Source organism: Bubalus kerabau, chromosome 2, assembly GCF_029407905.1.
Source record: "Bubalus kerabau isolate K-KA32 ecotype Philippines breed swamp buffalo chromosome 2, PCC_UOA_SB_1v2, whole genome shotgun sequence".
NCBI lineage: Eukaryota > Metazoa > Chordata > Mammalia > Artiodactyla > Bovidae > Bubalus > Bubalus kerabau.
This window is the reverse complement of record NC_073625.1, coordinates 146,162,624-146,175,391: the sequence shown is the minus strand read 5'-3', so window position 1 is coordinate 146,175,391 and position 12,768 is coordinate 146,162,624. Positions and strand designations below refer to the sequence as shown.

General features: G+C 35.8%; 1 protein-coding gene across 1 annotated transcript in view; it reads right to left on the bottom strand.

Annotated features, from left to right (window-relative positions):
• WDR49 (WD repeat domain 49) overlaps nt 1-12,768 on the bottom strand; it is a 185,578-nt gene that overhangs the window by 74,539 nt on the left and 98,271 nt on the right. Inside the window, exons 8-9 of the mRNA XM_055569164.1 lie at nt 9,419-9,583; nt 6,034-6,149 (exon numbers count right to left, since the gene is read on the bottom strand). Coding sequence (XP_055425139.1) covers nt 6,034-6,149; nt 9,419-9,583 — 281 coding nt within the window. The remainder of the gene's footprint in view (nt 1-6,033; nt 6,150-9,418; nt 9,584-12,768) is intronic.

Below are 12,768 nucleotides of genomic sequence, written 5' to 3'. Positions count from 1 at the left end.
AGGTAATTTGCAGTTCTGAAATTGTCATGAATTTTGTAAGAGTTTTATACGTATATATTTAAAATTTCCTCTTTACGTATTGGTATGTTTGATTAAAGAGATTATCTTTTGATAAGGGAGCGTATGAAGGTAGGAGTGAGATGGAAGAGGTCAGTCCATATCTCCTCTATTATCTCTCCACCAATATTTAATGTCAGTTGTTTTCTTTGCCAAGCTACCATTTTAACTGGATATACTTAAGGAGTACACCCCAAAGCACAAAATTCTTTTCATAACATGGTGTAAAAAGTAGCCATTCTGATATTTGACCTTGTGTGTCACAGTGGTGAGAAGCTAATTAGCTGCCAACTTTCCCTTGAAACCTAACCTGAAACTTTCATTTGAAATGACAGTTATCCTTAAAATACCTTCAGAATCCGCACTGTATTTCTTACTTTGTACATTTTCAAGATAACTTTTTTTTCCAAGTTTGTACTTTTGCCAAGAGTAAAATTGAAGTGCAGAATGAGCCAATTTTTAGGCCATTTTAAGAGTCTGAGAGATTTGTTCTTTCTGACATTGAAGCAGGTTACTAGTTCCATTCCACACCTCATATCTGAAGTCCTGGGAGGACAGCTACTGAGTCACTGTGTTCTTCTGATGACGGCCTTATCTCTAATTCAGAATTTAGATATGATGACCAATTCTGAGAAAGCAAAATTAGTTTGCCTGACAAGAGCAAAAAAAACATTTTCAATGTGTTAAAAATAATCTCTTTTAGGATGAATGAGGTAGGATAATAAATTTTACCAAAACTTATCATGTAGAAATTGTAACATTGAGAACAAAAGAACAAAGTCAATTATTTGTTCTCTTGGGACTTCTCAGTGGCACAGTTGGGTGAAGAATCCACCTAGCAATGCAGAAGATGCAAGAGACATGGGTTCGATCCCTGGGTTGGGAAGATCCCCTGGAGAAGAAAATGGCAACCTACTTCAGTATTCTTGCCTAGGAAATCCCAGAAGAGCCTGCCAGAGGAGCCTGGTAGGCTACAGTGCATGGGGTCACAGAGTCAGAATGCATTTTACACATCTGTTCCCTCAGAGGTTAATTGTTCATGTCTTGTTAGTCCAAAAGAACATATCCATTGTTTTTAGGATAAAAAGGTTATCTCAAAGGTAGGGAATGAGTTCAAAATAAATCAGTTATTTTTCATGCTTTTTCCTAAAATTTGTGGAGTTCAATTTTGGATACTGAAACCATCACAAAGTTAGTCTTGAGGGTTATTTGTGAATTTCACACATACTCGCCCCCATCCAGCCTCCAACAAGATTATCCAGAATAAATCACAGCTTTGAAAGTGCTCATTCTGATTCTCATCCTATTAATAAAAAATGATTGAGTCATATATAAGATTACATACAGTTCTTTAGCAAGGCAATTATTTTAAGAATTTAATATCTTGTGATAGGTAAGTTTTATTGTTGAGGAACTTCAAATCCCTAATTTCAGTTCCCTTAAAAAGTACTTTTAGAAATAGAATTATATCAACAGCTATTTATTGAGCACCTACTTTTTAAAGAATTCTGTGAAGAATGCTACTCTCAATCATATTTTCAGAATTATTTGAAATTATATGAAAAATTCTCTTTTCTGTATTTATATCTTTATATATTATATATACGTATTTATATAAGTACTTATATATTTTACAGACATAAAACCTTCACAAACAAAGTTTTCTCCTTTAACTGAAAGAAGAGAAATTAATGAAGAACTTATTTTTATTTTTATAGAGAGTTGTAAATATATAATCATAAAATTTCAAGGCATAAATTTAAGATAAAAATAAGATAAAATCTTAAACTTTATTATGATCATTTATTTGATTTTACCAGAACTATACATATTATATGACTACTTAACAAGTGCAAAGATAGTTCATCATCTCTTCACTTAGTTTTACCAACATAAACATGGTTAGGTATTTAACCGAGTATTTTTTAACTGACTCGATGTCAATTTACAGCTTTGTCTCTCAGTACATTTTGCTTACGATGATAAGAAACATATTGTAGAATTTCTGAATTTGGGTTCTTTTTTCCGGTGGAAGTAATCTCTAGATATGAATGGCCATATTCCTAAACAACCTAATGGGCTCTCTGATTGAGGCTTTGCTTAGCAGAAAGGGGCATTTTCCATATCCAGCCATGTATGCATCAACTCCATCACAATTAGAATGTGATGCCCTTGAGTGAAGGAATCCTGCTTTTTCACATTCAGCACACCATGTTTCTTAACTCCATGTTTTCTATCTAGATGCAGTTTAAAGATATTTGTGGAAAGGAAAGGGGAAAATTACAGAAAGACAAAATTCTGAGGTATTATTAAGTTGATAATATGTGGTATTTTTTTTCCCTTTAAATATACAAAACTGATTCATTAGCTTTGATTGACCTGATCAACTTAGTCAAATTATTTCTTTAAAAGAATGCAAACCCATAATTTAGGAATGGTAGAAAAAGCATGCACTTTGGCATAGACTTTTAACTCAGCTGCCTGCTAGGTTTGGCCAGGTTACTCATCAAGCCTCGCCTCCTCCTTTGTGAAAGAGAATTGGTAATACTTGGCTTTCTGGCTTATTGTAATGAAAGAATAGATTTGAATATTAATTCTGTTTTCCTCTTATTTGGATTGTGACCATGGGTAATTAATCTCTTTAATCTTCAGATTTCCTATCTATTCAATAAATGTTAAGTCATTCAACAAGTATCATATAACATCTAATAAGCATATATTAGATATACATACATATTAGATGTTCAATAGTTATATTCCTAGGTTAGGTAAAGTGCAGGAAATTAGAAAGCACAAAGACAAATGGGGGCGTATTTCCACCATAGGAGGAAAGAAAAAGGTTCTGGTAGAAAAGATATATGAATGAGACTTCAAATAAGAATAAACGTTAACTACATGAAAAATATTTGTAGAGAGATTTCTAGAAAAGGGGAGAGAACGGGAGTGTGAAATGGTACGGCTTATATAGGAACACTCTGACAGCAGGTTTCTATTTGAGTTTAGAATTTACACAAGAATGGAGTGTACAAATGAAGCTCAGAATAGGTCTGGGACACAGGGAGCTTTGGTTTTTTTGTTGTAGACATTTTAAAAATCATTGAACCAAGGAAGTGACATAGATAAACGGTATTATAGAAAGAAATCACTGTAGAAATCATTAAAATGAGTAAATCTATTTAAGACGTAAAAGAGAGACATTTACTAGAGAAAGACAAATGAGAAGACCGTGACATTCATGTACATAGAAATGATGCTCTGAAGTATGCAGTCTAGTAGTATTGGGAATAGATTTGAAAAAAATATTTAGACTAGAAAAGAGATAAGGCTTAGTGACTACTTGACTGTGAAGTTGAGTAAGAGGGATGACCAGGTGGATGACCAGGATGTCTAGCTATTAACTGAAGCTCTGAATCTAAGAGAAAAGTAGGTTTAGGGAAGGGAATGAATAAAATGGGCTTCCCTGTTGGCTCAGACTATACACAAACTGCCGGCAATGCAGGAGCCCCGGGTTCGATCCCCAGGTCAGGAAGAGCTTCTGGAGAAGGGAATGCCTGCCCACTCTAGTATTCTTGCCTGGAGAATTCCATGGACAGAAAAGCCTGGTAGGCTACAGCCCATGGGGTAGTACAGAATTGGACATGACTAAATGACTATCACTTTCACTTTCATGCATAATACACTCAGTTTAGAATATGAAGAATTTGGGATCACAGTCAGATACATCCAGCAAGCAAACGGATGAGTGAGCTTAGAAAGATAAGAGCTGAAGACAGAGATTAGAGATATCTACAAAATATTGCCTGCCTTCCAAGATGAAGCTAAGGATTAAGTTGGATAATGTATGTAAAGTGCATAATGCTACAAAGCTCTATGAATAAAATAAATTGATGGCATATTTATGTACCAAACTCAATAAATGTAATTTCTATTCCATCTTGGACAGAATTATCAGACCAATTTCTTTATTTAAATAGAGCCTAAAGTTAAAGTTACAGTATAACTTAACAGCCTCCTCTGGATTTTAAAGAAAGCTTAATAAAGACTCTCAAACTTCCACTTATTTCTTCTCAAGTCACTACACTATTAGGGAGCTGGCTTAATGGACTATCCTCCCCAAGACATAACCAAACAACTTACCTGTTTTCTTGCCTCTTTTGTTAAATGCCTCTTGGTTAAAAAAAAAAAAAAAAAAAACCGATCCTGCAAAGATTTTGCAAAATCCATTCTAATGTAAGACATATTGCTTAGAAAATATAAAATTATCATTTTCAAATTCATCAATATGAAAGTAAAACAATATAACTGGGAACATGGTCATTCAACTTTCAATTCCAACTATAGGATCCAAGTCCTGACAACCTTATGGAAGGTGGAAAACATGGAGAAAAATGAGAAGAGTGATGTTTTCCTCCACTCATTTCAATCTCCCCCAAAATTCCTCCCCAGGGTTATAGAAAGTGATCACCCCCAATACAGATCAGATCATTGGGTGTTCTTTTTAAATCACTTTTAGATTACTCTATATATCTAATCTTTAGAAATTTCACCTTGTGACCAATTTTTTTAAAAAGCCTTACATTTGATGCTCATTTCTAACCATGGATGTCTAAAAAATATGACTAAGAAAATGGTGTCTCCAAAGTTTTGACCAACACATTAATTTTTAAAGTTCTTTTTGATATGTGCAAAATTAAAGTGTATACTACACATCTGCCACGATATTAGATAATTCCACTTATTCATTGCCATAGCCTAATTATAGAGAGCATTAGGCCATAGTCTACTGGAGTAGTTATGAGTCATTGATGGATCATGATTGCTCCGAGAGATATGAAGAAGCTTTCTTTCAAAGGTGAAGATGATTAAATTAGTTCTTAATAGCAAGTAGAACAATCTGAACTATACTTTCTTTCCTTATAGTCAAACTACCTCTGAAAACTAAGCTCTGTGTGGCACTGTATTCTCTAGTCTAGTCTAGGATGTTCATATTTGCATTAGACACAACCCTTCCCTAAGCGTGATAAAAATCCCCAAAGATATATTGCTTGTTTTCTAGGTATAAAACTTGATTTAATCTTAGCTTCAAGCCATTACAATCATATTTCTATAGTGAATAATCTTGGGCAAATTACCTACTAGAGCAATATTTCTTGAACTATTGAATTTATGGACAATGTATTTTTGAAACATATCACACTTTAATTTTCTTAGGGCTTATACAATGCCATAGAAAAGCCCCTGTTTATGATCCCTTAGTTCTCTCAGGAAAAGAGGAAAACAAAGTAATTTTCTTTGTAATGAAATGGAAAAATTGCTCTTTGAATACAGTAAGTGGAATGTGAAAGACCCTTCTCTACTCTGAAGTGACGGAGGTGCTAACACAGATTTCAGCAAGCTGCTCCCCTCTTGTGCTGCAACTGCAACTGAAACTAAGAAGAGAAGAAGGAATGAGTTCCTTTTACAGTTGAAAGAATGAAGTTTATACATTAAGAATTTATTGACTGTAAAATTTGGGAAAGTTTTGGATTTAACACTCAGGAAGTGGTATTATGTTTCTATCTGAAATGGTTAAAGAAAAAGACAGGTTCCTAAAACCAGGAGAAAGCACTGTTAACACTTCTCAAAGCCGCTCAAGCTACATGATCTTAAAATATTTTATTCACTAAGCATCCAGCCAGTTCCAAACAGTTTCACTCATCAAGGTCACCAGCAAGTTAAAGACTCAGAATTAGGATTAAATCAGTTGAAGCAGAAAACAGGATTTCTGGGTTCTTTTTCCTTTTGTGGTGGTGGTGGTTGTTTAGTCTCTAAGTCATGTCTGATTCTTGCAACCCCATGGGTTGTAGCTCACCAGGCTTTTCTGTCCATGGGATTTCCCAGGCAAGAATACTGGAGTGGGTAGCCGTTCCCTTTTTCAGGGGATTATAAAACTCTCTCCTTTTACCTTCCTACAGTTTTGCATGAAGTCTATCATACCTGTCCCAGCCTGTAACTAGGATTGTCTTCTTAAGAACCAGGATGTGTGAAATATCCACAGCTCCCTCTTGCCCAACATTGAGTGTGTGGTGACAACAGCCATTGAGGTCCCAGACCTTTAAAAGAGAAGTTAAAATCAGCTTTGAGATAAGAAAAGAAAATGTCTTCTCAGTGAGCAACAGGATGTAATAGGATTATTTCACAGTTTTTTGTTTACGTTCTTCACTAGGGTTGATTCACTTGAGACACATAATAATTAAAGCCTTCTCACCACTTAAATTTAGCTCATATGTTTATTACTCTATTTGTAACCTTATCAGTCTACTCTGATAATAGTTGATTCAAAGGCAATACATCAGTGTATATTTTTAAGGGGGAGGCAGTATAAAAACATGAAAAGCTTCATTTTGGAGTCTGTCAAAATCCTGTTTGTTTCTCCAAGTATCTTTCTAAATTTTGATTTTCTCATTTATGACACAGGACCTCTATTTCAGGGATGCTTGGAATTGTAAACATATAATACAGAGCTTGAAACACAGTCATCATGTCCTAGGTTTCCTATCTTCTGCCAATAAAACCTCCTGTTGACAGTGGGTACCAGACCCACATCCACAGAAGCACAAGCAATGCTAGTTTACCTCCTCAGGCCGGGGGATGAGGATGTAGACCAATCAGTTCACTTTAAGAGAGAAAGTAATTAGCTGCTAAAACTAAGCCCTGCTGTGAAACATTATTGGTACATCATCAAAGGGAAGATGGCACTTTCTATCGAGATAAAAATGCATATCCCTTTTGCCTCAAAAGTTCAACTTTTAGAAAATCATTACTCAGAGATCCTCATATGTGAAATTACGTATTTTAAAGGGTTTTCTGGAAGCATTGTTCATAACAGCTAAAAACTTGAATCAACTTAATTGCTCATTAACAAGGAATTGAACATCCAAATATGGAATATCTCCACAGTAGCATATAATACAGCTATTACAAAGAATGGGTCATCTCCAGTTGTCCAAGCTTTGTCCAAAGCCAATCAGCCACAGGACCTTCAGCAAGTTGTTTATTTCCTTAGGTTTCAGGTTTCTCAACTGGTATAATAATAGTACCAAGCATATAGAGGGGTGTGTGTGTGTGTGTAAAGTGCTTAGGACAGTGCATGATTCATAGTAATATGCAATAAAATTTAACTAATACTATTATTGGTGTTGTTTGCCTTCATATAAATCAGTCTAATGCAGAAAATGTAAAATGCAGAACAGTATGGACAGTGGACTGCCACTGAAAAGCAAATGGTGCTCACAGTCTAGAAAGATGTGCAAGAAACTAGTCCTACTGGTAGCCACAAGTGAGGAGAAGGGAACGGGTTGAGAAGGACACTTTCTTCTCACTGCATATATCTTTTAGGTTTAAAATTTTATTGTATGCATACATTATTCAAAACAATTAATTTAAAAACAGAAACTTGAAAACCGTGATAAGTAGGGCAATACTTTTAAATCTTTGATTGCATAAGTACTGGATTTGAGGTTTTAAATTATAAATGTGATTGGAAAAATATCATTCATTCTTGTTTCTTTTTAGAATATGGCCTGTGCAGCTCAACCTTGATTTATGCATCCTACACAGAAGTTGCCAGATTTCAGAATTCTCTTGTGCTGTTGTGATAAAGATAAATGTACCTTCAAAAGCTGTGATTGTAATACTAAATTCACATTAACTTCTAAGATGTCAGGACTCAAGCTGAGACATTGAGGGGTGTACATGCTCTTCACCCATGTCGCCTTGTTTTTCTCTAAACAGGGCTCTTATAAAGCCCACCTAAAATAATACCCACAGAAAAGTATATAAAGATTTGACTGTCCCTAGATCCTATGAAGCCCCTTAACTGGGACCAGTTTTGCAACCATCTATAAGTCTGCCCTACCCTGGACTCTATGACCAGTTAGTTCCCAACATAGGGATAAAAACAATCTAATCTGTTGCCTTCTTTTTTCAGTCTAGTCATGTATCCAAGGACTGGTATGTGGGATACTCACTTTTTTTTTTTTTTTGCCTAAGTCACTGTCTAATACTCCAGTTCCAGTTACTTCTATTTTATTCTACCTGACTATTGTGATTAGAATTATCCCATTATCTTCACACATTTAACCATTTTCTCACATGAAGATGTTTCTTGACTTAAACCCATGCTCCTAGTCCATACCTCAAGCCATTATCCTTCCCAGAGGTCATGTTCTGCTAATTTCCAGAGATGCTCACTGCAGCATGCTTCACAGTGATCAATGCACACTGGAATTCTCCTAAATACTTGCCTCCAAATTCCACAATGTTCTACCTACAATGGCAACCCACTCCAGTATTCTTGCCTGGAGAATTCCATGGACAGAGGAGCCTGTCAGGCTACATTCCATGGAGTCACAAAGAGTCAGACACGACTGAGCTACTATCACTCACTCACTACCTACCTACATATCTAGGTAGCTTTCCACTACTGTCCCCAGCAGTCTGTCTACCTGAATGCATCATACACCTTAACACAGGAGGTACCTCTAATTAATAGCCTTCTGATCCCACTTATGACAGAAACTTAAGAACAATTCAAAGCTTATTCGGGAAACTGCCTTCTGGTGGCTCAAAGTGTCACAAGTCATTTCCAATCCGATATTGTCATCACTTTCAGTGCTGAGGTGAGCAGAGAAGATTCACCGCTGGGCATGATTTTAGATTGTAAGAATCTAGCTTTACCTGAAATTTTGATGATTTCTGCAAAATAATATAGCACTTTCCTCCCAGAAGAAATTAATAATAATTTGATAACTGAGAGGATAAAATAATGTTAGTTTAGGATGGATAATAAATAAGATTATGATTGTCCTTCCTACTATCCTTCTTTACTATCTTATTGATACTTACCTTCACATAAAAATGCAATTTACAAAATAGGTTGATTTTAAGATATTCATTTTCTGAAAAACTTGCATTCATGTCATTTTAAAATTTATGTACTTGCCCTGATTTCTCATTTTATAAACTGAGAAAAATGAAACCAAAGACATTAGCTAAAGCACACGAAAAGTATTCAGGCCTCTTATTCCCCAAAGTGGTCCTCTATCCAGAACACTGGAAAAGGCTTTCTGAAATGAGTAAGACAAGCTGTGCTTTGATTCTAAATAATTTATTCAGAAAAATCATTTATTCATTTTTCCACAGAGGTTTATTTTCCTAACAGCTTTGTTATTAGATGGTTTGAGTTATTTAGCTCTTCCTTGTCTCATCTCTTTTCTTCCAAGACCAAAAATACCAACACAGATATAGCCAAAGCTGTGTCTCCTCGCACAATGTTTTAGCCCCCTCCTATCTGGATAAAGAAGCGTCACTGTGTTCGCACCTTTATGGTCCCATCTGTGCTGCCAGTCAAAAGCCGCGTCTCATTTGCATCTAGGGCCATCGTGCTGATTTCTGCGTTGCCATGGCAACCGGTAAACTGTTTGATTTTCTGCCCAGTGTCTATCATCCAAAAGGAAACGGTCGACCCCACATCAGAGCTGATTACCTACGAGAAAATAACATTGTAGAGAAATTAAATATAGTCCAAGAATCCACCGTTTTTATTTCAATCAAAATATCCAGCCTGTGCATTTCCGCTAGTGAGTTCCACCAACAGTTAGAGACATTTTTGTAATGTATTTGCTTTCTTTTGTTAAGCTGATAACATTTCTATTTCTAGGCCAGAACTGAGGTAATGAAGTCATGATTCTCTTTATCAGAAAAGATAGGAATCTTCTTTACTTACCCACTGTTCAGCTTAGTGTCTAGAGACCATCCTGAAATTGAATCCTACTGAAAATAAACTTATAAATCTTTCACATTTAGATGAGAAAGTTGATTTTATCAGTCATGATGCTCTGACACTATTCACTCTATGAAAATAAAACTTTTATTACATATCAGCTTTCATTTAGCATTCAGAAGGGAAAGCACCACCAACCATTATGGGGAAAAGTTCACATCAGCTGATTGCTAGAACTACTGCTTCTAACGCCATTAGTTCCTTTCCTCAAGGTACTGCATATATTTTCACAATCAGCATAATTATTGATGGGTCACTAAAAACAAAGAATCTAGGAAAGTTGAATATAAATCTGCATATAAACTCCAAGAAGAAGGCAACAAAACAAATGCAAGGATAGGATTGCATGCAATAGTCCTGCAGTAAGAAACTTAACAGTGTCAAGTAGCCTGCTTATTTAAGCTCTAGGTAGTTAGATGCCCTTTAAGAGATTTATAGGTTAAAATTACTTTGCTTATGTGACATAGGGAAGCAAAGGAAGGAAAGAAAAAACAAAATACCATTCAACATAGAAATATGTAGGTAAAAAATTGCCTGAAGCAATATCTAGATTTTTTTAAAATTTAAAGCATGACTTTATCCACTTACGTATTGATTGCCAATGTATAAATATAAACTTATCAGGAATTTGTTAAACTAGAGTATCACATTTTCATAATTAAATGGGTTAAAGTTTATCAAATGCATGTTCAGAAGACCTGATAACTGGCTGTTATGCAATGTATTCATCCATTTACTCATTCATTCATTCATTCATTCACCCTACAGGCATTCATTGAACACCCACTGGGCACCAGCTCCATGTGGACAGTGGAGCTTCACTGATGAATCTCTGCTCTCAAGGGGCCTGTAGCCTAGGCTTGTACATGAGAATCACTTTAAAAATCACAATTTCAGACAAGACCAGAGTTGGAATTGGACCAACTGGACTAATTGGACCAGCAGTGGAATTTATAAAGGTTACTTAAGTATGCAGCCTGGGTCAAGTGCTACTGGGCTAGAGAGAGAAACAGACAAGAAATAAATAAATGCCCCCAAATCTTACAAGTACAGAGGTATCAGCACTCTGTGATCTGGGGACACAAAGAGTAAAACCCCAAATCCATTCACTGGAGTGGGGGATGGAGATAAAACATAAGGAGGCTCAATTGGGGATTGAAGGTAGGAACAATGAGTGCCAAGCCCTTTACATTCATTATCTCACTGGACCTTTATACAAACCCTGCAAAATTATGTTATCACTCTCTCTCTACCATGATAAAATTGAGATTCTAATCAGCTAAGTACCATTCCCAAGCTTATAACAAGGTTTGAATCTTAGACCTTCTATGACAAACACATCAAAAGTCTTCCTCTATTTCATCATTGTACCCCTAGATAGTTAAAGTGCTTAGAAGAGAGAACTTGGAGTCTCTTTCAAGCATGAGAAACAGTAAGAAGTGTCATGAAGCCAGAGTGCAGACAATAAGATAAATGATGGAATATCAGGTGAGAATGCAAACTAGCAACAGATTTGAAATCTTTAGTGAGCAATGTCAGAGAATAATAGTGTGTATAAAGTTTTTGTTGTTGTTGTTAACTGGGAAAGGGTTCATATCTTTCATTGGTTATCAGTGGCATGTATGACGCAAAATAAAATTAAGAATGATGTCTTTGTTCTAATAAGGAGGAGAGAAAAAGTACATCTTTTATTAGTTAGTTTGTGAAGATACCTCTGGCAACAGTGTAGAAAAAAAAACAGGTTGTGAGAAGACCATTCAGAGGCTGCTGTTATAGTCCAGGTAGAGATGCTCACCAAAGGCAGTAGTTCCCAGAAGCAAAAAAAGAAAAGGGATTGAATGAAAGGGCCACCGTTTAACAATCTTTATGCCTCAACAAAGAACTGATTATTTGCATGGGTGTTCTTGTAGCCCTTTTTTCCCCTGATATTGCAGCTCTCAATTGGAAAATTTCTTAAATGATGTAAAACTATATCCATGCTACACATTTTCTCCCAGTGAACCAAAAGTAGCTTCAGTGTTTAATTACCATTATTAAACTATGGCATAATTTCTTTATATATATATATTCATTCCTCCCTTTGGTATGAATTAAAGCCTCCTTTCCCCCTCCTCTCTTATTTCCACATGAATTAATTCTACAATTTAATAAACTAACAGGTGTTTCCACTTCAGGCTAAGCATATGTTAGACTGAATGAATGGAGACTCCTCTTTTTTTCCTGAATACACTTGAATTTTATTTATATCTACACACAAACACATATTTATACCTATATCAATATCTCTAACATCCACACTCTTGTGTTGTTGGAAGAGGGTGTTTGCTATGACCAGTGCATTCTCTTGGCAAAACTCTATTAGCCTTTGCCCTACTTCATTCCATACTCCAAGGCCAAATTTGCCTGTTACTCCAGATGTTTCTTGACTTCCTACTTTTGCATTCCAGTCCCCTGTAATGAAAGGATATCTTTTTTGGGTGTTAATTCTAAAAGGTCTTATAGGTCTTCATAGAACAGTTCAGCTTCTTCAGCATTACTGGTTGGGACATAGGCTTGGATTACTGTGATATTAAATGGTTTGCCTTGGAAACAACAGAGATCATTCTGTCATTTTTGAGATTGCATCCAAGTACTGCATTTCGGACTGTTTTGTTGACCATGATGCCTACTCCATTTCTTCTAAGGGATTCCTGCCCACAGTAGTAGATATAATGGTTATCTGAGTTAAATTCACCCATTCCAGTGCATTTTAGTTCTCAGATTCCTAGAATGTTGACGTTCATTCTTGCCATCTCCTGTTGGACCACTTCCAATTTGCCTTGATTCCTGGACCTGACATTCCAGGTTCCTATGCAATGATTGCTCTTTACAGCATCAGACCTTGCTTG